Source organism: Choloepus didactylus, chromosome 9, assembly GCF_015220235.1.
Source record: "Choloepus didactylus isolate mChoDid1 chromosome 9, mChoDid1.pri, whole genome shotgun sequence".
Taxonomy (NCBI): domain Eukaryota; kingdom Metazoa; phylum Chordata; class Mammalia; order Pilosa; family Megalonychidae; genus Choloepus; species Choloepus didactylus.
Window position 1 is genome coordinate 95,113,749 of NC_051315.1, and position 23,869 is coordinate 95,137,617.

Sequence of the window (23,869 nt, forward strand, 5' to 3'; positions counted from 1 at the left end):
TATTATACTATTAACTACAGTCCATAGTTTACATTGGTGTTCACTAATTGTGTTGTACATTTCTATCAGCTTTTAAAATTTTTATTCTGGTAACATCTATGCAACCTAAAATTTCCCATTCTAATCACTTCTAATTATACAATTCATTGGTGTTAATTACATTCACAGTGTTGTGCTACCATCGCCACCAGCATCGATTACCAAAACTTTTCCAACACCCCAGACAGAAACTATGAACTGATTAAGAAGCATTAAGTTCCCATTCCCTACCCCACCCTGGCCCCCAGTGAACTATATTCGTTTCTGACTCTATGAATTTTCACATTCTAATACTTCATATAAGTGAGGTCATACAATATTTGACTTAAAAATCCAGACCAAAGTCCAGGAATATATGGTTATAAGATATGAAAGATATTTGTTCTTTTGTGTCTAGATTGTTGTGGCATTGGTGTAAATAAGAAAATAGTTTAGTAAAAAAGAAAATAAGCATGTAATAGAAATAGTTTTAATGTTATCACCCAAATCATTCAACAAAAGAAAATAAAAAGAAATGTACCTTGAGAGATACAAAATCATATGGACGGAAGCCAGTACATTCCCCATGGATACGAGACATCTTTCGAGCTGTTTTTTCCCAGAACTCAAGTAGCGTTCTCTGTGGAAAAGAAAAGGTAATTACAGTTCTGCTTCCCCTCCATGATGCTTTCAAGTGCTATTTTTACTTACGGTGTAGTAGATGAATAGTTGCCAAGCACTAAGAAGCAGGAACTAAATTCAATTCCAAGTCTGGGGAAGCAGACAGTGCTGTAAAATGGCAGTTTGCATGTGAGTCAGCATCTGTGTCTGCATGTAAGTGTGTCTATTTGTATATAGCACTGGAATGCACTTGAGCCACCTAGAGAGTAACCATGGCCAAGAGAATGAAAGCTGATGGATTAAAACACCAAGAAATCCAAAAGAATTGTCAAACGTATGGAAAATAGCCATTTCTATAAAAGGAGGTTCAAATGTGTAACCTTAATGTTGGTAAATATATATAAACACTAATTTGACAAAAATCACCAAAAAACATGTTCTCAAGCTAACTCAAGTAATTACACCTTTTCCTTGTTGTTTCAAGTTTCCAGTTCTAAGCGAGGGGGTGAGTGGAGAACACAAAGAATGGAATTAACAGCTATTGTGTTTCAAGCATTATGCTACACAGATTATTGTATCCGCTTTTTAAAGTGCATCCTTTCTTGATTCCTAAATTCCACAGTAATGAACTGAATTAGACAGATTCCTTAAAAGCAGCAGTGAAAGTCCTTTTCCTTTAAGTTTATTATTCTTTTATTATATAAATACAATTTGTTCTCTTACTTTGCGGTTCACAAACATATTAAAATTGGAATTGCTACTTATGAATATCTAACTTATGTGTTGTATGCTATTTATGTATAATCTGGGTAGTGTAAGTACAAGTGAGACTTTTGAGGTTAAAGTGGTTTAGGAATGGCACCTCGGCAGAATGAAAAGAACACATAACCTAGAGTTAGAAAACTGGTTTTTAAGTTCAATATTGTCATTTACATTAATTATCTTAGGTTTCACTTTCCTTGTCCATGAAATGTCAGTGGAAGAAGGCAGAAATGTTTTCAAACTTTTTGGGCTACAGCATCTTTGCTTCAAAGTAAATTGTATGTATAAATTGAAAAACAGAAGTGAAGCAGCTCTGAGTAAACAAGGGCTAATGGGCCTGAATCCTACCTCTTCGACATTCCATTCCTCAACCCAGATGGTCCCTAAGTCTCCTTCAGTGAAATCCTGGGACACCAAGGAGCACAACATGAGGCTACAGGAGGAGACTATCTCTAAGGTCTTTTTCAGTGTACACCTGTATGAATCTGACTGTTACAAGCTAAACAAGTCAATTACAGCAGTCAAAGGAATCTGATGAATTGTATCTTTTTTTTTTTCCTTTAGGCAACTTTTAAAAAGGAATCTCACCACTCATCTTTTACTGCAAGGGCATGCTGACCATGGAGTTGGGTACCTGGTAGGTAGTCAGTGAATGAGATAACATATTGCAGCGACTAGCTCCAAGTAAATCCACTTTCTGACAAACATCCATCTTTAACTTGTCAAAAGAAGCTTTGCTATTTTTCACTTGGATCTGTACCTGCAAATACAAAAATGTTAATTATTATTATCAAGATACAGATATAACTATAGCATACAACTTCATATAATATTTTCAGACACATAATGCTGTAATGAAGAAGAGAGATTCATTTTCCATGTATTAATAATATTTCACAATTAATGGCAATGATTTTGGTTATTTTTAGTAATTGTAGGAGATTCTTTCTGACAGACATCTTTAGGCTACCAAAGTATGAAATGATAAATGGATTAAATGATAAATGGTAGATTAAGAATAGATAGAATGATAAATGATATGATTAAGAAGAAAAACATTTATTCCAAATGTGCCAGTTTGGATGTATTATATCCCCCAAAATGCCATGTTCTTTGATGCAATCTTGTGGTGGCAGAGATATTAGTGTTGATTAGGTTGGACTCTTTGGATTAGTTTGTTTCCATGCAGATGTGACCCACCTAACTGTGTGTAATTACTTTGAATAGATTATGTCCATGGAGATGTGACCCTGCCCATTCAGCACGGGTCTTAATTAAATCACTGGAGCCCTCTAAGTGCTCAGACACAAGGAGCTCATTGCTTCAGCTGAGAGAGACATTTTGAAGATGGCCATTGAAAGTAGACTTCTGCTATTCCAGTGTTTGCCTGGAAGAAACTGAGAGAATACCCCCAGACACCTAGAGAGAAACATCCTGGGAGAAAGCCATTTTGAAACACAACCTGGGAACAAAGGAAGAAGACACCAGCCACATGCCTTCCCAGACAACGTAAGTGTTTCTGATGCCACTGGCCGTTCTTCCATGAAGGTAACCTATTGTTGATGCCTTAGCTTGGACACTTTTATGGCCTTAAGACTGTAACTTTGTAACCAAATAAACCACCTCTATAAAAGCCAATCCATTTCTGGTATTTTGCATAACAGCTGCATTAGCAAACCAGAAAACCAAATAAAAAGAAACAGCCAAAGTTACTCATGGATAGTATAATACTTAGCTAACAACAGAAGAATAAATGGAAAGGGGACACAGTTAGAATGTTGAGAAACATTAATAATAGTTCTGAATCACAAGGATATATTTATAAATTTAAACAAAGGCCTATTATATTTCTTAGAAATATGGTAAATCACATGTCACCAGGTAGCGGGAATCCTCAACTTCTAAATAGACTCCTTCCTTCATTCAACAAACATTTATAATGTATCTATTATGTGCCAGGCACCATTCTAGGCACTGGGGATACTGTGGTGAATGAGACAATGTTCTCCTCCCCTATCCCCAAGTGGGGAGGTACAAGAAAAAATAAGTAAATATATAAGATAATTTCAGGTGGCAAAGATAGAAAATAAGTGGAGAGAAACAGGCAACTACTTTTGATAAGTTGATTGAGGAAGCCTTCGGTGAGATGGTGCATGATACCTGAAAAAAGACGGAAAGGTGATGACAGGACAATACTAACACCCAGGGAGAGCATTCTAGGCCGAGGGAAGAGCAAGGACAAAGGCCCTGACAGGGAACGAGCTTATTGTGCTTGCATAGGAAGTAAGTGCAAGATGAGACTGCAGGGACCAGAGATCAGACTATGCAGGGCTTTTTGGGTGGAGAGATGGGGTTTGGATTGTATGCTGATGGTCAAGGATTATAAAGTAGATGGAATAACCAGAGGTTGCTGTGGCCTGAGGTCACCTGTCTACCTATTTCACAGGTTTGTTGGGAGTAATCAATGAGGCAAACCATAGAGTAAAAGGCTCAATCAATATTAAATATTATTTTTATTATAGGTTCTCTAAATAGTCATGAAATGAAGCACTGAATGAACTTATTATACATGTATGGTAAACTTAGGGAATATAATCTATAATAAGGAGTTTATTTAGCAAAAATTTATGCCCATACATAAATAGCTGCTTTAAAAGTATGTGGTCTAACTGTATTGTGGCAGAATGAAAAACTGGATAACCTCCACTTTTTCTTATAATTGATAATCATTTTACATGGATTTTCATTGAAATTAATTTTTTTCCTTGGTAATAAACTATTTTCTTCCTGCAAACAAATCCCAAAAGTGCAGGTAAGCAACATTTAAAGAGGAGTTCATTCTGTTATGAGGGAGACTAAAAAGAGATGAATAAAAAAGATTGATGGGGGAGGGGTTGCAACTCAAAGAGTAAAAAAAAGTTTGACAACATTTTATCCCTCAATGTCTCAAAGCAGCAAAGCATCTTAATGTAATACATATTTTCTAAAAATAGTCTGCATTTTATGATCTCCATTAAATTATCCTGTAGCAGTTCCAGTCACTTATGTATAAAGTAAAGGAAAAGGGCATATTTTCATACTTTTCTGAACTTTTCCATTTGTTTTAAGGTGTCTGGGTCCAGTTCTTGGGAAACATCTTTCATCCACAGCAGAGCTCCTCTGTATTCTGTGCGTGCCTGTTCCATCCGATTAATTGTCATCAAGGTGTCAGATACTGCCCTGTGACTGAATGTTGCTACTTCTTGCTTAAGACGAGACAGAGGAGTATACAAGGCTAATCTAATGGCAGAGAGGTAAAAATCAAAGAGCTATACATCCCATAAGCAAAACAAAACAAAAACAAAGGCATAAACCAACTATAAAGCATATCTACCATCAAGATGAGTCTACAAATAGGAAATTACTAAGGTACCTAAGGAGCTTTAATCAGCAAATAAGGATCATATGGCCTTTGGATTGCCAACATAAGATTCATTCCTTTCTCTTATTTTAAGAAATACATTATTGTAAAACTTTGGATGTCAATCCATGTGTAAATAACCTGCCAAGTAAATCTGCCATTTAGAATAGAGTTCCATGGGTATGAATGCAGAGAGCCTGCATTCATAAAGCATAATCCTATAAAGAGAAAGTCTTTCATCTGACAAATTTAGGAAAAATGTGGGTACAGAAGAGCAGATAAAATGCTAGAACTAATGAGAATCGAGATAAGGACAAGAAATCAGGGATTTAAGAAACATGAACAAATCCAACTCCTCTGTTCTGCTTTTAACTCAGTGGCACTGGAGGGCCCTGCACTGAGTATTTGTCACTGCCTTCAAGTTAGACTTTTGCAATGATGTGGCATTTCAGAATAAAGTCACCTAAGTTGGACATCATCATTACAGGTCTGATATGGCCTATTTTTATTTTTCTTCTGAAAATGCAAATATTTTGGCTATATTTAGTAACTGTCGGAGATTCTCTGCAGCAGGTATCTTTATTCTAAAAAACTGTGAAATGATAAATAGAAAATATGTAACTAAAAAGAAATTTTATTCCATGCAAAAAGAAAAGTCCTGTACTTCCCATGGATAGTATAGTATCAAGTAAAAAAGAAAGAAGAAGAATGAAAATATGCATATTTAAAACATTAGCAGTTCTGTGATTCAGTTATATAAAACGACTAAAGAAATTTAAATACAGGCCTAAAGGCTACTTCTAGACATTAAACAAATAAGAACTTCAATTTTTTAAACAAGTGTTTCAAATACAAAATTAATAATTAATAGTTAGGCATCAAACTATTATATATAAAACAATTATATACTGCAATGTATTTTTTTCTTCATTTATCCTCTATGGAATGATCAGTGACCTTTAAAAATACGCAAAACTGTCCTATTGACTACAGCTTTAAGGATGATGCAAAACCATGGTGAACCTTTGCTTGGCTGAAGAACAGAGTGCCTTGCCAGTGGCATCCATTATTTTGCCAGCTTGAGTTACGTCACGTTCGGCTTGAAACTTTAAGAAGAGTCCTAGCTCATTTTCTTCCTCTGATATCACTAGCAAAAAAAATTACAGTATAGTTAATTTTATAATTTTGTCATTTGTTTAAAAAACATACATACACATGCAACTAAAATTCTGACAGCAATAATTTTCTAAACATAGGAATACCTGAGAAAAGAAAAGGAGAGGCTTATATTAAAAATGCAAATTCCTGGATTCCATCTACAAAGATTCTGATTTCCAGAGATTCCCGAGATTGTGGTCTGGGATGGGACCAGGAGATCCACTTTAAAAAAAAATTTTTACAAGCACTCCACATAATGATTTTGGACCTCACTTCGGAAAAGAGTGATCTTTAGTGGCAACAAACAAAAACAAAAACAAAAGAAAATCCTCAAAAATGGCAAAACAAAACCATAAATGATATTTTTTCAAATGTACAGAGATGCATTTTATGCCTCCTACAAAGTATTCATTTCTTATTTAAACTTTGTAACTTACTCTTGCCTCCCACCTTGGCCTCAGTTTCCTATGCTCAATATCCCAGACCCACAGATGTCCACAATTCTGCTGCTGAGACCCTAAAATGTTTCATCCAGTACACTACTTCTCAGAGTGGTCCACAGACCAGTGCCAGTCCAGAGCTGTCTGCTAACAGCCTGTGACAAGATAGTACAGAAAAAGAGAATAATTGTTTTTTTAACCAATTTGACCATTTTATATATGTTGAATCTAATAATTAAAAAGTGAGCTTCTTTTGCATGATTTTATTTCATTTTTTTAGTAATTCATTTTAAGAGTCAAAATTGAAAGTAAAAAACAAAACAAAAAAACAGTCATTCTCCACAGATAGTTTTAGAAGCACTGATCTAGACAACTTCTAATCACAAAAAAGTAATAAAGGGAGGAGGCACATTAGTGTTCAAACTTAAACACTTTAAGCTTAAAGTAAAAAAAAAATGACCACAAATAGCCTAATTTTGCTCTTATTTACTGGTAGAAAAATTGAAGTTAAAAACCGAAAGGAAAGGAAAATTCTTAGGGATCTCTGAAGCAGCCATAGAACTCAGGCCTCCTCACTTGCTGTTTTCTCCACTCCTGCTGCTTTCCCCGTCCTGGCTATAAGGCTGGCCCTAGGAGAGCAGGGCGGCATTATGGGGGAGGATGTCTATACATTCTGCAGTACCATCTTTAATAAAGCCATGTGGATCCAGAGTGTATGGAATTGGTGAGTCTCACTAATTTAATATTCTGATTATTGGAGAGATGCACAGATTACACATTTCCTTTTAATCAGAGCTTCAGAAAACGCACCTCAATGAAAACTAGAAAATATTTAATTTGTATACGGTAATTCAGAAAGCTCTCTAAGAACCTGGAATACTTCATTATGACAAAGTTTCAACTGAACAGGAATCCTCACTGAACTGTATCCCTATCAATGCAGAAAGGGTAGGAGATGAGGCTGAATCTGTGCTGATGTTGTTAGGATCTGCCTGTCAAAAACTATAGAGATCCCATCTCCACAGGTTTTTCACCTCACCAGGTGATTCCCATAAGGGTTTATAATGCTGAATCAACTAATGAATTTGTCTAAGTTTACTCCCAACAGAAGAGGTATAAACAAAATAAGCTTCAAGGAATCATATATTTATACAGAATTTCAAAGAGAAAACTGCACAATGAAATCTATATATGTGTATCACACCCTTGTTCTGAAATGTTCTACCAGAGTGCTAAAAGATCTAGTGATTTCAGGGAAAAATGAAAGACACGCAAACTTACCAATGTTTCTTCACATTTCCATTTCTAATATAGGACTCCCTTGGCCCAATGGTTGTGATGGCTTTTTACTGCTTGGTAACATTTGGGGTCCATAATAATCTAACCTCAACCTTTATTTCCTTCTTTATTCCTTTACTATTCCCAAATACAAACTCTTCTATCCACACAGGCTGCTCTCATTCTTTAAGCTTATTCCCCTGACTCCAAATCTCTTTTTTCAACACATATTCAACTTCTACAAACCCTTTAAGTTTTTTTTTTTTTTTTAACCTCAATTCTCATCTTTGGAGTTGCATTTACCAATTACTACTCTTATCCATAGTTATATTTCACTCCTAGGAACTCAAGAGTTATGTATCGCTATTCTGAACTCAATTATGCTATTTTCTGTCATCTCTTATACTGTTACAAAAAAGTTGTTTCTCCAACTATTTCCTTGGGAAAAGTAGGGCCTTGCACATGGCAGGTACTCAAAAATTACTTGAATAATCATGCTTTACTGGATGTCTTGCTTTAATAATGGGACAACATATAAGCTTTGATTATGAAGTGATGAGCTTAATTATATAGCCACACAAGACATTTATTCAATTAATTGAACAAATATTTATTGAGTACCAACTATTTGCTAGACATTGTTTCTAGGTTTTAGGGACAAAAAATTAAAGAAGCAAAAATCCTTGTCCTTAAAGAGAGCATATTCTAGTGGAGAGAAGAAAATAGATAAAAATATATAAAATGTTAAATATTGTTAAATGCTATTACTACTTAGGCAAGGCTTTACAAGGGAAAGAGTATTCCATTTTAGATATGAAGGTCAGGGAAGGTCTCAATACAAAGATGACATTTGACCAAAAATACAAGAAGTTAGGGAGCTCACTGTGCAGATATGTGGAGGTAGAGGCATGCCTGTGTGATGAAGGCCAAAGTGGCTGAAGTGGAGAAAGTTTTAGGAGATGAATGAGAACAGAGAGGTAACCAGGATCAGAGAGGTGGCCTGCTCCTGTAGGGCCAGGCAGCCACTGTAATTAAAATGGGAGAAGAGATCCAAAACTTTAGTTCCATACTTGAGGTCCAGGAGAGAGCAGGATTCAGCAAAAGCAGAATACTGAGAAGGAATGACCAGTAAGAAGAAAACCAGGGAAGCCAAGTGAAGAAAGTGTATCAAGGAGGAGGAAATAATCAATTGTGTTAAATAATATGATAAGTCAAATGAAACAAGCAATTAGCTCTTCATGACTCTTTCTGGAGTACCAGCGGTGAAAACCTGACTGGAATGAGTATAAGAGAAAGGGGAAGGAGAGGAATGGAGACTGTGCATACAGACAATTATTTCAAAATTATCTGTCAAGAGGAGAAGAATAGATGGTAATTGTAAGGGCAAGTGGGGATCAAGAGAGAGATTTTTTAAATGATGGAAGCAAGTCCCACTTGAGACTCTGGGCAGGAATACCGAACATTAACAAAATGAAATAGGGATCAGCAGATTGGATGAACTAAGGAGGGAAGAGACGGATGCTGGGGGCTTTGAGAACAGGTCACTCTAAATATTCACATTTTGCCATAAGAAACTACTTATAAAATAATTCAATAAACCACTACTTTTACATTAAATATAATTTTCAAAAAATACAACCTAACATTTATTTCAAAGGGCATCATCATATAGATATCTGTGATTCCATACCATCGAGTCTTTGCTGATATTTCTCAATTATCTTCAGAAGGTCAGTGCATGTTTCTTGAATGGTGTGAAAAACCTTAAAATACAAATTTTATTAGGACATTTAAAGGACCACAAACAAATATAAAATATCCAATAGACTCTCCTTTCAAATTAAGCACTTGAAAGTTTGGGATTAGGACACAATTATACACATGAGATAACTGTCCACATGGATCTATAAAGACAGGTATTTCTGGCTAAAGAAGCCAGTATAGGTTTTTAGAGTACAACCACCTTCTCACAAAATCTTATGCTGAAGAATTTTTATGAGACTTAGTTCAAAAAGACCTTGACACTATGGTATAACATTAGGTCCTAATCCTTCAATCATTAAATAAGTTCCTAATATCATTATAAAGCCCGAATCTTCTATCTCTCGAGCAATTTTGCTGTTATTTTGGTGTGTGATCAGACCTCAGGAGGATTGATAATAGACACTAACTATTTATAATAAAGTCCCTTCATTTTTCCACATTTGTCACTGAGTCCTAAGAGGAATACTTTTAAACACAAATAGTAAAGCTTGTTAATTCGTCCTCTATTTCCATATCTATTATGGCAATAGAATTTACTTTTTGCCGAATAAAGAAAAATCAAAGTAGATCAATACCTAATTAATTAGACCTATATTTTTAAGATCCCAATATAATGATTATATTTCAAACATAACAGAACCCTTGCTTGGAAATATTTCTGAGCATTAACTTAAATTAATGTATGTACATGAAATTAGTAAAATTGCGTTTAAAAATCTAGATTTTCATCAATTCATATGAGAAGTCCATCTAATTAGTTTCATTACTTAAAAATATGAAACATTTGTAGGTTTAAAGTTGTTTCATAGCCAGTATTGCTTGTATTCAAAACGAAAAACAGAGCCACAACAAGGCATTTAAAATACTTCAATAACTCTTTTAGTAACAGAAACAAGCAAAATCCTCATTATCTATTTGATAACAATTCATTGATTTCAATGAACTATAAGACATCACATTAAAGCAAGCAATTGTCATGAGAATGATATATAAAGAATATATGGTCCCATAAAATTTTACATAAAAGCAATACAAAATATTATGTCATGAAATATGATGAATGAATGGTTTCAATTGGGAATATAATGAATTCATTGATATTTAGCTTAAAACTATAACACATATGGCAAACAGATGATTTATCTAATTTAGTGAATACCAGGTCTGCCAGTTCTCAATTTGTGGGAACCACCTATCCAGAAAATGTGATTAACAATGGGATACAACTAAACATTCTATTAACAAACTTGCACTTATTCTCATAAATTCTTCAGCATGAGAGCCTGTCATAGTCCCCCTTGTAGTCCCAATTAATAACAAAAATTAATATGCAATGTTCAGAATTCTCAAAGTTACCTCAAGTTTAGTATCAAGTTCAGCATCAGATGCCACCACATGCTCATCCTCTTTTTTTCCTGTTGCTTTGATAAAGACCTGTTTAGTTTTCCAGTATTTCTTTTGCATTCTGCTGACTACTGACTGGTTATCTTCAGGTCTGTGTTGCACAAAGGAATCCATGGATTGACTACAAGGAACAGACTAAAATTAAATTTCTTAAAAAACATGTTCTATAATAAATACCTATTTAGCCAATATTTAATCTAACTGAAAAACTGAAAAAGATACTAAATAGAATTTTAATTTCAATAGCCACAAAAGTTGATATTGGCTTTCTGTGGTTTAAGTTTATGTTATAATTACAACTTGCACAAGAAACAGGCAAAAAGATAAATATTTACATTAATTTCAGTTAGGAAGTAACAAAGTTGATAAAAACTGTTATGCTTTTTTACTGGATCAAGGCATGGATTCTTTGCCCCCTGTGCTCAAATGACCAATTCCTGAGACACCTGGGTTTCAAGAGAGAAAGAGTTTTATTGCTAGATGCAAAGCAGGAGAGCAAGATGTCCTATCAGCCCAAATTCTGTCTCTACAAACTTCTGTAATTTGGATAGTTTTATAGTATCAAAAGATGGGCAGACTTTAGGATAATGAGCACAATGGCCCCAGATGATGTAATTAGAGCTGATTTAATTATTGAGCATGAACAGATTGATTACATGCTTAGTCACAGAATGTATGTAAGAAAATAGCAGACTTAATATGATGATGGGTGTGATTTTTAGTATTTTAATGAGGTATAGGTGACTTATAGGTTAAAGTCTAAGCTACTGCAAATGTCAAGTGGGCCCATTTTGGTTAGATACAGTTTCAGTTATCAAGATAACTTTGGACTTGGGGCAGGTTAGTTCTGGGCTGACCCAAAACCCCTCATTAATAAACATTAGGGGTTGTCTTTAGTGATCATAAGACTTTAAAGTCAAAATATTAGATAAATGGGTACAAGTGAGGTTAGTCACTAGGTTTTTACAATCACAAGTACACAACATAAAAGCTATACAATCATTATCAGAGATCAAGGCAGCTGGATTACAGTTCAGATTTCAGGTATTTCCCTCTGTCTATTCTAACATACCCAAAAGTAAAAAGGAATATCTATATAATAATTCGGTAATCATAATCAGCCCTCAAGTCATAATTTCTCAGTTATGCTTTGCAAATAGTGGCTGGAATAATTCTATTTTATTTGATCACTCTCTATTTGTAGACATTTATCAGTTTATACTTTTTGCCTTTGTAATAAAAGCACATATATCTTTGCATACTACTACCATTTCTTTAGGAATTTTTCCTTTAGTTATAATTGTTATGTCAGAATAACACACATTTAATAAATACTCTTAGATATGCAAAGATTCAGATACATACCTGCCATAGGTTCAACTGTGACCCCCCAAAAGATACACTGAAGTCCTAACCCCCAGTACCTCCGAATGTGACCTTATTTGGAAATAGGGCTCTTGCAGATGTAATTAGTTAAGAAGACGTCATACTAGAGTAGGGTGGGTCCTTAATCCAATATGACTGCTGTCATAATAAGAAAAGACGCCAACACCGACACACATACAGGGGAGAAGGCCATGTGAAGACAGAGGTGGAGATTGGAGTGACGTATCTACAAGCCAAAGGGGATCAAGGATTACCAGCAACCACCAGGAGCTAGAAGAGAAAAGGAAAGCTCCTCCTCCTCAGGTTTCAGAGGCCCTGGCAACACCTTTCTTTTGGATTTCTAGCTTTCAAAAATAAGAGAGAATAAAGCTTTGTTGTTTAAAGCTACCCAATTTGTAGTAAGTTGTTATGGCAGCACTAAAAAATTGATATAATACCCTTCTTTAAAAATTACTTTAATATCCAGTAAATGAATAAAAATAAAGATCTTAGTAATAGGGCACATGTTACAAAAGAAATAGGATGAACACTGTAATCGGTTAAATTTTTAAATTAATGTGTAAATAATTGTTGTCAAGATGCTTAATAGTTATAAAAGGAAATGCAAATGTGAAAAGCATTTCTTAAGAAGATGTAAAAAAGAAAAAAAGAAGATATAGTAATAGTTTGACTCATAAAGATCAAATTATCCCCAAAACTGTGGGAGGTAGGAACAAAAGGGAAGTACTAAAGATGTGACTCACTCATCATTTCCAGATGAATCAATAGATGCTATTGTATTCTTAATGGTGGTAAAGAAATAGAGGTTCAGTTCTTTTTAATCAAAATTAATTACTTAATTAAATAAAGATAGGATATCTAATTTCCAAATTACTAGGGGCAAAACAAGAAAGCAAGAAAAATTTTAAAATAGCAAAAGACAGTGTGGGAAAAACATGAGTAAAGTAGGATATAACGATATAAAGTAGGATGGCAAAATAGGAATATACTATTAAATATGATAAAAGATACTCCCTCTTAAATGCAAAGAATCTCAAATTATAAAAAAACAATTAACTAAATCCAACCATATGCTATTTGAAATTCACCTAAAGCAAAATGAGACAGAAAGAATAAAAATAAAAAGATGAGTTAAGATACATCATGTCAATACAAATGAAATGAAAACAGAGATAGCTGTATTAATATCAAAGTAGGTTTAAACAAAAAGCATAAAATATAACAAAGATAAAATATAAAGTCCACAAAGTACCACTCCTCCAGGTATTCTCTGGATATTCTCCTTTGGATATCTTCCTGATTCCTGGGCAGTATACATTAAGCCACCAAATAATTGCAGAACCTCTCATATGCTAGTTTGATAACAAGACTGGATATAATTTGATATAGAAAATAGAAAAGAATTTAATTTTAGGTATGAAAGGGCTTGGATTTTGATTTAAGTATTATACCATTCTGACTCATAAAGATCTTTGAGGGAAAACCTGTATTTTGTCTATCCCCCCCATTCTAGTTTGCTAATGCTGTTGGAATGCAAAACACCAGAGATGGATTGGCTTTTATAAAAGGGGTTTATTTGGTTACACAGTTACAGTCTTAAGGCCATAAAGTGTCCAAGGTAACATATCAACAATCGGGTACCTTCACTGTAGGATGGCCAATGGCTTCCAGAAAACCTCTGTTAGCTGGGAAGGCACATGGCTGGTGTCTGCTTCAAAGTTCTAGTTTCAAAATGGCTTTCTCCCAGGATGTTCCTCTCTAGGCTTCAGCTCCTCAAAAATGTCACTCTTAGTTGCTCTTGGATTGTTTGTCCTCTCTTAGCTTCTCTGGAGCAAGAGCCTGCTTTCAATGGCCATCTTCAAACTGTCTCTCATCTGCAGCTCCTGTGCTTTCTTCAAAGTGTCCCTCTTGGCTGCAGCTCCTCTTCAAAATGTCGCTCTCAGCTGCACTGAGTTTCTTCTGTTTGTCAGCCCATTTATATGGCTCCACTGATCAAGGCCCACTCTGAATGGGTGGGGCCACACCTCCATGGAAATTATCTCATCAGAGTTATCACCCACAGTTGCGTGGGGCACATTCCATGGAAACACTCAAAGAATTACAATCTAATTAACCCTGATAGGTCTGCCCACACAAGATTACATCAAAGATAATGGCATTTGGGGGACATAATACATTCAAACCGGCACACCCCCAGTTTCTGTCTGCTTTGGGTTTCTCTCCACTGCTTTCAATAAGTAACCCCCCACCCCAGACTTTATCATTGTTTATTGGCATGTGGGTCACTTCAATTGTATAATAAACCATGATCTCTTCCACTAAAGTTGACCTCAGGCTTAGATCCAATTTATCAGTTAAGAGAATAAAACGCTTAAGAGTACAAGGAGGGAACATCTTTTTCCCACATCAGCTTCCAAGTTGATATAATTCAAACAGTATAATCTGGCCCCTCTCTCCTCCCTCATTCTCTCATCTCCTTCATGGAGGGAGAGAGTAAGTTACCTGACTGAAAATTTGAGAGCAAAACATTTGGCATTCTTAGCTCAGCTTCTCCTTTCCTCCCTGGAAGCCACCCTGCCTACAGTAAGCACACATTCCTTCCCAAAGGAATGGGAGAAGATGGGTGGGTAAATCTGCAAAAGGTGAGATGTGCAAGTTTGTAGTTTTTTGTGTGAAGACACTTACTGTTAAATCTGCCTGCCTGGGGTGGGGAACAGAAAGTCAAGTCTTACTGGCTTGAGGTTGTCAGATGATGGTGGTCATGGCTGGCAGAACTAACAGGAATCTAGGAGAGATATCCTAGAAGGAGAGAGCCACAGAGAGGGTGATCCCCAAAATCAGTACACAAGTTTGGGACTTCCAGTTTCTGCTCTGACATGTGAAGAGCTTAGAAGCTGTCTTTCCCAATCTCACAAGACGAAAACAGCTGAACAAATTGAAAAGCAACAACTCTGCCCAAATCCATCAGAGAACTGAGAGCACAGGCTAAATCATCATCAGGAAAACTAGAGAGAGAAGCAATCAGCTTACCTGAAGCAGAAGCCCCAGAATCCAGAAACTGGTAGGAACACTTAAAATGGCTAACGGCTGGAGACTGAGAATGGACTGAGAGAGAAAAACCACGGGGAACCAGTCTAAGGAGGGTCCCCACACTTCTGCTGAGTTTTACTCTAGGAGCCTCAACAGTTTTTCATGGTGAGGAGCAGAGAAAGATCCCCTCATGTTTGACTTGGAGAATGGGGGAAGTAACCAACTTGAAATATTCCTAGGGGAAAAGCAAGCATTTTGAAATAAGTCCAAACAGTTCTCCACAACAAAGGCCAACCCAGCTAGCACAAAGACCACCACTACCAGAGCCTTATCCCATTTGGGGGAAGGGAAATTACCCAACTGCAGTCCCTTAAAGTCTTCCTATCTCACATCTGAGATAAAAAAGGCTGAGAAGCACTTGTGAAGGTCACAGCCCATGGACACTAGCCCACCAAAGACAGAGACCTAATCATAGGATTACAGAATGCTTCCCACCCTCTCATCTAACTATTAAAACAACAGCAGGTTACAAATGAAAGAGCTGCAAGACTCAGACTCGGTTTAAGAAGGAGTTTGCTAGGGAAACCCAAAGACAACAGGGGGATAAAAATACAGATACTAGAGGAAATTTTAGCCTCTGACATCAACAGCTACGGCAACAGTAAACACAGCCTACCTTCTAGCCAGAGAAATATAAAATCTCACAATAAAGGTCTATCTACCTCAGTTCCCACTACCTAATATATCAGGTCTGGCTTTCAACAAAAACTTATAAGCCATGTTAAAGGCAAAATAAACAAACAAAAACAAAAAACAACCACAAGCATCAGAACCAGACTCAGATATGGCAGAGATTTTGGAATTATCAGATGAGGAACTTTAATTACCTATGATTCACATGCTAAGGACTCTAATATGCTAATGGAAAAGTGGACTAGCAAGAACGGATGGGTAATGTAAACAAGGAGATGGAAACTATAAGAAAGAAAGAAAGGGAAATGTTAGAAATTTAAAAAAAACACTGTAACAGAAATGAAAAATGCCTTTGATGGGCTCCTCAGTAGACTGGACACAGCAGACAAAAGAATCAGTAAGCTTGACAATATGTTACTAGAAACTTCCCAAACTAAAGGCAAAGAGGAAAAAAAGAATGAAAGGAAGCAGACTATCCAAGAAGTGTGGGACAATTACAAAAGGTGGAAAATGCATAATGGGAATACCAGAAGAAGAGAGAAAGAAGCAGTAGAAATATTTGAAGTAGTAATGGCTGAAAAATTTCCAAAATTAATGACAGACACTAAATCACAAATACAGGAATCTCAGGGAGCACCAAGCAGGATAATTACCAAAAAACCCATACCTAGACTTATCATATCCAAACTGCAGAAAACCAAAGACAGTGATGGGGGCCACATGGAAGCAACAGGAGGCCTCCCCCAACCCCAGGGACTCATGGATGCACAGTAGACAGCGACTGTGGGGCATTTGAGCTGGAAGGTGAAACACGCAGCTCTGTGGCCCTGGAGTACTCCACCCGTAGCCCCAGGAACAGCCAGGACCAGTGTGCCCTGAAGCGGACTCCCTGCCAAATTGTGCAGGACAGGGCTGCCAGTCCCCAGAGTACATGAAAATTGGTGCACTGATTGGACTTCCATGTGGCATGGACCCCAACTCAGACCATAGATGAAGTTGAGGGAGAAATGGTTTGAAGGTAAGAGGTGAATCAAGAATGCCATCTGCTGGCACCAAGCTGTGGCTCTACCAAATTAGACAAATTACATAAGTCTTAAATAATCCTACATATTCTAAAAGAACCCTATCAAGAAAAGCAAATCTTGAGGCCAAAACAACAAAAAATTATAAAGCATACTATATAGATACATAGATATAGATAACCCAAATGTCCAAATTAAAAAGCCAGAGGAGACACAGAACTTGGAGCAATTAATCAAATAAATACACACAAGATGAGCTCCCAAGATGGTGGATTAGGAAAGACAGAGCAGGATTCTCCTCCATGAAAAACTCTAAATAAAGGACAGAATATTCCAAAACAGCAGGACTTCTACACCCATTTGTGAATGCCTACTTGGAGAAACCAAGAGGCTGCATTCAAGACTGGTGAGTGTCTGGCCCAGAACGCCACTGAGGTGGCTGATGGTGCAGAGGGATGTAGCCTTCCACTCCCTGGGCACCCTGAAATTACTAGGCTCAGGGGATTACCCTTCACATATCTGTGGCTGAGAGCTACCGTGACAGGGACTGGAGGTTCAAGCGGCCAGACGACCATGGAAGAGGGTGGTTTTCCATGCCTAGTGTAGTCATCTTTGCAGTTGCTTGGGAAACAGCCTTTAACGGCACCAGGGCTAAGACTGTGGTTGCCTGGGAGACAGACTTTTGTGACCCAGGGGCAGGACTTTGCAGTTGGCTGGGAGATAACATTACAGCCCAGCAGCTGAGAGTTTCCTTGAGGGATTTCAGGATTTGGCAAGCTTGTGGACCCCAAAGTATTCTACCCATAGATCGAGGAATGGCTGGGACCACTGGGTCCTAGAGTGGATCCCCTGCCAAACTGCACAGGACATGCCCCCCACCAATAGGACAGTCCCCAGTGCACACAGAAAACTCGTACACTGATTAGACATCATATGGTTTCAACTCCCACTCAGTACATAAACGAAGTTGAGGAGAACTGGCTTAAGGGTAAAAGATGGCTTAGGAGAGTCAGCTGATGGTAAGTCAGGAAAATGCACTCCACCAATTGTAGCTCTGTCAAATTACAGATAAATGTTCAAATAATCCTACATACTCTAACAGAGCCCTATCAAGATAAGCAAATGTAAAGAGGCCAAAAACAACAGAAAATTACAAAACATATTAAGAAAACTAGAAGATATGGATAACCCAAATGTCCAAATGAAAAACCCATAAGAGACACAGAACCTGGAGCAATAAATCAAAGAAGTACTCACAAACATTAATATTATGGCTCAGAAGACCAATAAGGAAACTGAAAACTTAAACAATGTGATAAATGAATTAAGCTTCATGGATATATATATATAGAACATTATATTCCAGATTACAAGAATATTCATTCTTCTCTCATGCTCATGGAACATTCTCCAAAACTGAGGACAGATCACATGCTGGGGCATAAAACAAGCCTCAATAAATTTAAAAAGATTAAAATTATACAAAACACATTCTCTGACCATAATGCAATACAACTAGAAGTTAATAACTATCACAGAACCAGAACACTCACAAGAATCTGGAGGTAAACAACACACTCCTAAACAATCAGTGGGCCAAAGAAGAAACTGCAAGAGAAATTGCTGAATATCTAGAGATAAATGAAAATGAGAACACAACATATCAAAATTTATGGGATGCAGCAAAAGTGGTACTGAAAAGGAAATTTATAGCTCTAAATGCACACATTAAAAAGGAAGAAAGAGCTAAAATCAAAGAACTAATGGGACAACTGAAAAAGCTAGAAAATCAGCAAACTAATCCTAAAGCAAGTAGAAGAAAAGAAATAACAAGGATTAGGCAGAAATAAATGATATGGAAAACTAACAAACAAACAAAAAACAGAGAATAAAACCAAAAGTTGGCTCTTTGAGAAGATCAACAAGATTGACAAACCCTCAGCTAGAATGAAAAAGTCAAAAAGAGAGAAGACCCACATAAACAAAATAATAAACAAGAGGGGGGATAGTACTAGGGATCCTGAAGAAATAAAAAATATCATAAGAGGATACTATGAACAACTCTATGCCAACAAACTAGATAATTTAGAGAAAACGGATAATTTTCTGGAAACACACAAAAAACCTAGACTGAATAAAGAAGAAATAGAACTCAACAAACCAATCACAAGTAAAGAGATTCAATCAGTTATCAAAAAGCTTCCTACAAATAAAAACCCAAGGCCCTGATGGCTTCACAGGGGAATTCTACCAAACTTTCCAAAAAGAACTGAAACCATTCCTACTTAAACTTTTTCAAAAAATTGAAGAAAATGGAACACTACCTAATTTTAAGAAACCAAAACTGCTCTGTTACCAAAACCAAATAAAGATGCTATAAGAAAGGAAAACTACAGGCCAATTTCCCTAATGAATATATATGCAAAAATTCTCAAAAAAATACTTGCAAATTGAATTCAAAGACACATTAAAAAAATTAAACACCCTGACCAAGTGGTGTTCATCCCAGGTATGCAAGGGTGGTTCAACACAAGAAAATAAATCAACGTAATACAACACATTAACAAATCAGAAGGGAAAAATCAAGTGATCATCTCAATAGATGCTGAAAAAGCTTTCAACAAAATCCAGCATCCTTTTATGATGAAAACACATCAAAAGGTAGAAATTGAAGGAAACTTCCCCAATATGATAAAGGGCATATATAAAAAACCAACAGCCAGCATAGTACTCAATGGTGAGAGACTGAAAACTTTCCCTCTAAGATCAGGAACGACACAAGGATGCCTGTTGTCACCACTATTATTCAACATTGTGCTAGAAGTTCTAGCCAGAGCAATTAGGCAAGAAAAAGAAGTAATGGTATCCAAATTGGAAAGGAAGAAGCAAAGCTCTCATTATCTGCAGATGATATGATCTTATACTTGGAAAACCCTGAGAAATTGAAGACACACCTACTTGAGCTAATAAACAAATTCAACAAAGTGGTGGGATATAATATTAATGCACATAAGTCACTAATGTTTCTATATAGAGAAATGACCGAACTGAAGAGACACTCAGGAAAACTATTCCATTCTCAATAGCAACTAAAAAAATTAAGTACCTAGGAATAAACTCAACCAAGGATGTAAAAGACATCTACACAGAAAATTACATAACTCTACTGAAAGAAATGTAAGGGATCTAAACAGATGGAGAGATATTCTGTGTTCATGGATAGGAAGGCTAAACATCGTTCAGATGTCAATCCTACCCAAACTGATCTACAGATTCAATGCAATTCCCATCAAAGTTCCAACAACCTATTTGCAGACTTGGAAAAGCTAGTCATCAAATTTATTTGGAAGGGAAAGATGCCTCGAATTGCTAGAAACATTCTAAAAAAGAAAAATGAAGTGGGAGGACTTATACTGCATGACTTTGAAGCCTACTATAAAGCCACAGTAGTAAAACAGCATGGTACTGGCACAAAGATAGACATACTGATCAACGGAATCAAACTGAGACTTCAGAAATAGACCCTCCATATCTATGGTTGACTGATTTTTGATAAGGTCCCCAAATCCACTGAACTAGGACACAACAGCCTTTTCAACAAATGGGGCTGGAAAACTGAGTATCTATATTAAAAAAAAAAAAAAGAAAGAAAGAAAGAAAAAAAGAAAGTGGACCCTTACCTTTAACCCTATACAAAAATTAACTCAACATGGATTAAAGATCTCAATATAAGAGACAGCACCACAAAACTCCTAGAAGATAATATAGGGAAACATTTTCAAGACCAAGTATTAGGAGGTTTCTTCTTAGACCCTTCACCTAAAGCACAAGCAACAAAAGAAAAAATAGATAAATTGGAACTCCTCAGAATTAAAAGCTTCTGTAACTCAAAGGAATTTGTCAAAAAGGTAGAGACAGCCAACTCAATGGGAGAAAATATTTGGCAACCATCTGTCTGATAAGAGACTGATATCTTGTACATACAAAGAAATCTTACAACTCAATGACATTAGTACAAATAACCCAACTATAAAATGGACAAAAGATATGAAGACATTTCTCCAAAGAGGAAATAAAAATGGATAAAAAACATGAAAAAAATGTTCATCTTTACTAATTATTATGGAGATGCAAATCAAGACCACAATGAGGTATCATCTCACACCAATAAGAATGGCTGCCAAAAAACCAAAAGGAAACTACAAATGCTGGAGAGGATGCGGAGAAACTGGAACTCTTATTCATTGCTGGTAGGAATGTATAATGGTTCAGCCACTCTGGAAGACAGTTTGGCAATTCCTTAGAAAACTAGGCATTGAGTTACCCTAAGATCAAGCAATTTCACTTCTCTGTATTTACCCAGAGGACCTGAAAGCAGTGACTCAAACAAACATTTGCACACCAATGTTCTTAGCCACATTGTTCACCATTGCCAAGAGATGAAAACAACCTAAATGTCCTACATTAGATGAGTGAAAAAACAAAATGTGGTACTTACATATGATGGAATACTATGCAGCCGTGAGAAGGAATGAGGTCATGAAGCATATAACAACATGCATGAAACTTGAGGACATAATGTTGAGTGAAATAAGTCAGTTACAAAAGGAGAGATATTGTATGTTAACACTAATGTGAACTCTGTGAAAAATGTAAAACAAGTGTCTTCATTGTAGAACACAGAGGACCTAGAGATAGAAGCTAGGGAAGGGGGAATGGTAACCTAATACGTACAGACATGTTAATGAGGGTGAACAAAAAGGTATAGGAATGGATGGGGTGATGACTGTTCATTAATGGAATTATAAGTATCAGTGACTCGTTGAAGGTGAACATGTTTGTAAATGGTTGTTAAAGGCATGTAACCTACAGATTAGCACTACAAACCTAAATGAGTGTTAGCATGATATACTTATGAGGTGTGACACTGGTGGAGAGGGTTCATAGCAGAGTGGTATATGGAAAACTACCCATGACATATTAAACACTGTTTAATAGAAATATCTTACCAACACTACACTAATATTAGGGATGAATAATTAGCAGCCAATAAGAGCTCTGGGATGTATTATGTTATGATAATTGTTTAAAGATAAGAGTGATGAGGATTGTACAACTAAGTGAAGATAATGTAAGAAATTGACCATTTAGCTTGGGATAGAATATATATTAAATGAAGTTAGAAACACACTACTTAATAAATCAAGCCCTTGACTTGAGGCTTGCTGTTGTGAAACTTAGGGTTGTAAATAGGAGACTGAGCCCTCTTACAATTATACCTAAGAGGCACCTTCAGGGAACCTCTTTTGTTGCTCAGATGTGGCCTTTCTCTCTCTAAGCCCAACATAGCAAATAAATTCATTAACACCTCCCTCAAGAGAGACATGACTCCCAGGGGAATGAATCTCCCTGGTGATGTGGGACATGATGCCCAGGAATAAGCTGGGCCCTGGCAGCAAGGGATTGAAAATACTACTTTACCAAAAGGGGGAAGTAAAAAGAAAGGTAACAAGCTGAGATCACAGTGCTGAGAGATCCCAAATTGAGTCGAGAGGCTATCCTGGAGGTTTCTCTTATGCAAGCTCCAGCTAGACATCCAAATGGCCACAGAATGCCATGCCCTTACCAAAAGTAGCCCCCAAATACCTAGGTCCCTACCTGAGATTCTATATTCACTCACTAGATTTTATCTCTCAGAAACTTAAATCCATGAGTGTTCCTATGCCAGACAAGTCCTAAAACCCAGAGGGAACAGCCTCTTTTAGAACAACAGTCAGATGTAGCCCCCTTCCCCATAATGTTGAAACCTCCTTTCAATATGAACAAGTTAGCATGCTCACTGTCTAGATACCCCTGAAGATGGAGAAAGAGATTAAGTGAGAGGAAGGGATGGCAACAAACAAGTTAAGATTTAACAAAGGTTTAACAAAGGTCTATGAATACTGAAATTTATTTATACACATATAAAAATAAAATTTTTATATATGAATTTTAGATGCCAGTGTGTTACAATAGCTGGAAGGAGGTAAATGATGTGGTGGAACCATAACCTATAACATTCTTTGAAATTTCCTCTATAGGTATTCATTGAATTGTGCTTTGAACATCTTCACCTTTCTGTATATACCCTATATTGGATAATAAGGAAAGAACTGAAAATGTGGAACTGTAACCCATAACAACTTTTGAAATTATCTATATAACTTCTTGTTGAGCTGTACATTGAAAGCTAACACCTTTCTGTATGCATGTTATATTTTAAATAATGGGAATAGCTGAAGTTGTGGAACTATGACCCATGATATTCTTTGAAATTTGCTCTCTACCTACTTGTTAAATCATACTTTGAAAGTTATCAATGTTGTGTATACAAGTTAAAGTTCAAAATAAAAAAAATACATTAAAAAAAAAACACACACACACACAAACAGAAAAGATCAAGATTCCCAGAGAAGGAACAAGGAAAGGGAAGCTCTCTCTCCTGGAGGTGAAACAATTGCACAAAAAGTACATTCTCAAAAACAGCACTGCATATCCAACACAAGAATCAGATGAAGAAGAGCTGAGAAAACTGAACAGTTAAGCATGAGTTATTATAAAGGTCTACAATAAGTTGGACCAAGCATCAAAGAAGAGCTTTAACACAAAGCCAATGAACAATAAAACCCGAGATAAGAGGGAGAAACAGACCTTCAGAGTTAATTAACCAAGATAATTAGATGCCTACACATCAGGAAAACTTTACAAGCCATACTAAGAAACAGGAAGATATGGCTCAGCCGAAGGGACAAACTAAAACTTCAGAGGAGACTCAGAATTTGAAACAACTAACCAAAGATGTTCAAACAAATCTTCCAAATCAATTTAAGGAGAGGAGGGAAAATATATACAGA

General features: G+C 36.3%; 1 protein-coding gene across 4 annotated transcripts in view; it reads right to left on the bottom strand.

The window, feature by feature from the left end:
* The window catches only part of ICA1L (islet cell autoantigen 1 like), a 173,082-nt gene that overhangs the window by 88,229 nt on the left and 60,984 nt on the right, over window positions 1-23,869 (bottom strand). For all 4 annotated transcript variants that reach the window (XR_005218917.1, XM_037850256.1, XM_037850257.1 and 1 more), the window contains 6 exons: window positions 10,798-10,966; window positions 9,368-9,440; window positions 5,825-5,948; window positions 4,482-4,680; window positions 2,036-2,161; window positions 560-658 (listed from right to left, as the gene is read on the bottom strand). Coding sequence is in view for 3 of the 4 variants with exons in the window: in XM_037850256.1 (XP_037706184.1) it covers window positions 560-658; window positions 2,036-2,161; window positions 4,482-4,680; window positions 5,825-5,948; window positions 9,368-9,440; window positions 10,798-10,959 (783 nt within the window). In the remaining variant the exon portion in view is untranslated. The remainder of the gene's footprint in view (window positions 1-559; window positions 659-2,035; window positions 2,162-4,481; window positions 4,681-5,824; window positions 5,949-9,367; window positions 9,441-10,797; window positions 10,967-23,869) is intronic.